Raw genomic sequence first — 4,039 nt, forward strand, 5'->3', positions numbered from 1 at the left:
TGTCCTAACCCGCCCAACACTCAATTTTAGTGGAACTCAGTGGTGGCAGCTGAGTTTGTGGAACAATGACGTAGTGAACCACATAAAGTTGGGTGAGGGGGGGTGGTTAGTTTAACCTGAGCAGAGGTGAAACCTTACCCTCACCTGTACAGAGATCATCAAGAAAGTGGAGAAGCCGCCCCCACTTTGCCGACCCTCCGTGTCCGTAGACCAGGCTCCGATGGAGTGCATTCAGCTGATGAAACAGTGCTGGAGTGAGCAGGCTGAGAGAAGGCCCAGCATTGACCAGATTTTTGACCAGGTGAGCTGGCCTTGTGAGTGGCACTGGGAAGCTGGATGCCGAGGCTTGCGCAGGGATGGAGGCCTCCCCTTTCACCCTGTTTTCCGCCCCTTCCCTGCAGTTTAAGAACATCAATAAAGGTCGGAAGACGAACATCATTGATTCCATGCTGCGCATGTTGGAGCAGTACTCCAGCAACTTGGAGGACCTAATCCGGGAGCGGACAGAAGAGCTGGAGGTCGAGAAGCAGAAGACGGACAAGCTGTTGACACAGATGTTGCCCCCGTGAGTCTGGGGTGGGGCGGGGCAGGGAGCTTCACTGAGGAGGTGTCTTCGTGGCAGAGTCTCCCTCCAACGCCTAGTTAAAGTAACCCAGAAGTGATGGAAATCTCTTGGAAAGGAGAGACTGGGCTGTGGTCCCATCTGACTTCTGAGTGCAAGGGAAGAACTGGTGTGTTGTGACGTCATCTGAACAGGGTATAGAAGGCTGAGTGAAGCAGCAGTTTCAGAGTGAGGGGGTTCTCCACCTTGTGGTGTATCCAGCAGCAGGTCTTCCCCATAGCTACTCACCTGGTTAAGATTTTGCTTGACATGCCCAAGTGCGACCTTCCAACTTCTCAGATAGCACCTGGTATTTATTAACTGATGCTGCTGACCTTCTGTGCAGCCTCAGTCTTTCCCATCTGTCATATAGGGATAATAATGCTTCAACAGCCCAATCCTGTTAGGGCCTGACACCACTGGAATGGGGGTTCTTGCGGCATAAGGCCCTCTACAGCTGCAAAACGCGACACCCCCTTCAGCAGGACCTAGCTGCTGCTGCAAGCAACAAGCAAATAGGTCCGCATACCAGCAGCTGGAGGGTACCTACTGGCACAGAGGGGGGCAGAAAAGGGCAGGGAGGGGGAGTTCTGCATGAACGTGTCAGGAGACGGAGGAGGGGAAGGAGGCAGTGATGCAGGCAATATTCAATCCCCCTCCTGGCCTCGATTCCCAGTCCCGGGTCCATGCAGAACAGCCTCCAGCACATATAAAACAGTAGCAGTGACACGATCAAAGGTGGGGCGGAAATCATCGTCAAGAACATCAGACACACAAAACGGAAAAACGCGAAGCAGCCGGAAGCCCCGGATTGGCTGCTGTGAGTGCAGGGCCTCCTCGCGTGTCGTTTCGTGGGCTGATCCTTCCACTCGCTGCCCTTTCAGGTCAGTGGCCGAGGCTCTCAAGACGGGGGCACCGGTAGAGCCGGAATACTTTGAAGAGGTGACCTTGTACTTCAGCGACATTGTGGGCTTCACCACCATCTCGGCCATGAGTGAGCCCATCGAGGTGGTCGACCTCCTCAACGACCTGTACACCCTCTTTGACGCCATCATTGGCTCCCACGATGTCTATAAGGTGCCGATTCCCCAGCCCTGTCGGTCATCTTTGCTGCGGGTGGGAGACTGAGAATGGGGAGGGAGGGGCTTGAGGGAAAGAAAACTGGGCAGCCCTGAAGCCTGCAGTTGCCGTGCAAGGGTTGCTGTGCGGTGTCTGGGCCTTGTTCTGGGTTTGTGCCGTTGAACAATAATTGCGGGAAGGGGGAAGGATGGAGGACGAAGAGGATGCTGTTTCCAGGGCTCTGGCAGACTTCCAACTTGTCCCATACTGAGAAAGGAAGGAAAGGCTCCCCAGTGTCCACTGGGACTCCTGGGCTCCTCTGCGGTGGGAGGAGCCCCTTTCTTTCTAGACTCCGCCCCTGCCTCTCCAGCATCCCTTCAAGCACGTGGCTCCAGCAGCCATTGCTCCCTCCCCAAACCTCCCACCAGCATTTGCATCTCCCATTTCACCGACAGGTGGAGACTATTGGCGATGCCTACATGGTGGCCTCAGGACTGCCCAAGCGCAACGGCAACCGGCACGCAGGGGAGATTGCCAATATGTCCCTGGACATCCTGAGCACTGTCGGCACTTTTCGGATGCGTCACATGCCTGAGGTGCCCGTGCGAATTCGCATTGGCCTGCACTCAGGTGGGTACCTATAAAGGTTGGCTTGCTGCAGTGCTGCTCAGGGCTCCAGCAGCAGGCCCCCCCAGCATCCTGTGGCCCCATCCTCCATTACTGAGCCCCTCCTAAGGCATGCCAGCCTTCTTCTGGAAGTAGCACACATGGGATGGTGAGAGCCATTTTGTTTCTAGAAGTTCTGCTTATGTAGCCAAGGGTGGTGTCGGTGGTTGGCCAGGTTGGCCCATACTCATCAGAGAGGCCACTTGGCCAGGCTGACCCCTAAACCCTCAGTCCCCATAGCAGTGGAAAACACCAGTGTGCCATTAGGGAGTGAGTGGGGGAGCCGTGGGGGACCCAGTGCAGGGCTTGAACCCAGGAACCCCAGCAACCTGGTGCTAGCAGTGAATGTGAGCATATCCCTCGACAGGGCCTTGCGTGGCTGGTGTGGTGGGACTGACGATGCCACGATACTGTCTCTTTGGGGATACTGTCAACACCGCCTCTCGGATGGAGTCCACAGGCCTGCGTGAGTAATCCCTGACACGGAGTGGAGGGAAGTTTGCTTGGCCAGCAGAGTGCAGGTCACCTGGTTTGGGATGGGACTTGGACGGTAACAGGGGAGACTGTGAGAAGCACATGTGTGATCAGCAGGAAGGAGTCAAGTGGTGAATGGACCCAGCTCTCAACCAAGGAATCTGTCCTGGTTATGGACTGGCTGCTTATACATGTATTTACTACCAAACCCAAATGTTAATGTGGATTATGGCCATGTGGTCTTTGTTGTCACAAAGGGCTGCAGGTCATTCTTCTTTGTGACTTCACCCCATCGAGGTTTTTGGTTTTGGAATCCCCAACCAACTCTGACAAATTATCCTGTTTGTCAGGAGCTATGCATCTATTCCATGCCCATGCGCCTGGGGGCCTCCCCCATCTCATTGTCACCATGTGTTGCTTCTGCAGCTTATCGAATTCACGTCAACATGCGCACAGTTCAGATCCTGCATACACTCAAAGAGGGCTTCAAGTTGGATATCCGGGGGAAAACAGAGCTCAAGGTATCCGCACCCTCACTTCTGCTCTTCCTTGTTGTGCTCAGAGCATGTACGTGTGTTGAAATGCAGCTGTTTCCACACAGTTGGCAATTCTCTTTCCTCCACAGGGAAAAGGCATCGAAGACACGTACTGGCTCGTAGGCCGAGAGGGTTTCAACAAACCCATCCCCACACCCCCTGACCTGCTGCCGGGGTAAGAGGGTGGGACCCAGGGGGAGAACCAGGTGCAGGCGTGGCTATCTTGGCAACCCTTCATGGCTTCTTTTTGCTTGCAGCGCCAGCAACCATGGCATCAGCATGGATGAGATTCCGGAGGAGCGAAAGAAAAAGCTGCAGAAAGCTCGTGGGGGGCAGACGTAGCTGACGGGTGGCTGTGAAACATGAGCCCAGGCAAGACAGAGGTGAGCTTGGGTGCGGGAAACAAAAGGGGGTCTTCAGTCTGCTGCATTGCTAGCTCCTGCCCCCAAGGGGGGTGGGGTTGAAGCTGAGCTCCTTCCTTAGCTTTGCTATTTAAAACAAATGCAACTTATTGTCTTCCCCGATTCCTTCTGTCCCGCACGGCTGTGAAAGGAGGCTGGTTGTGTGGCTTCTTCCATCTCCCCCATTCCATACTTCCATGACGTTCCTTTATGCTTCATAACGTGAACTAGTGGCCTGGAGTATCCCTTGTGACCCCACCCCAGAGAGTGGAGGGGTTACAAATCGTTGATATGTAGCTGAC

General features: G+C 54.8%; 1 protein-coding gene across 1 annotated transcript in view; it reads left to right on the forward strand.

Moving 5' to 3' along the window:
• GUCY2D (guanylate cyclase 2D, retinal) overlaps window positions 1–3,678 on the forward strand; it is a 22,259-nt gene extending 18,581 nt beyond the window's left edge. The window contains exons 12-19 of the mRNA XM_066630418.1: window positions 153–301; window positions 402–565; window positions 1,486–1,678; window positions 2,116–2,290; window positions 2,694–2,792; window positions 3,227–3,321; window positions 3,426–3,511; window positions 3,594–3,678. Of these exons, the coding sequence (XP_066486515.1) occupies window positions 153–301; window positions 402–565; window positions 1,486–1,678; window positions 2,116–2,290; window positions 2,694–2,792; window positions 3,227–3,321; window positions 3,426–3,511; window positions 3,594–3,678 (1,046 nt within the window). The remainder of the gene's footprint in view (window positions 1–152; window positions 302–401; window positions 566–1,485; window positions 1,679–2,115; window positions 2,291–2,693; window positions 2,793–3,226; window positions 3,322–3,425; window positions 3,512–3,593) is intronic.
• Window positions 3,679–4,039: the final 361 nt, after the last annotated feature.

This window comes from Tiliqua scincoides, chromosome 5, assembly GCF_035046505.1.
Source record: "Tiliqua scincoides isolate rTilSci1 chromosome 5, rTilSci1.hap2, whole genome shotgun sequence".
NCBI lineage: Eukaryota > Metazoa > Chordata > Lepidosauria > Squamata > Scincidae > Tiliqua > Tiliqua scincoides.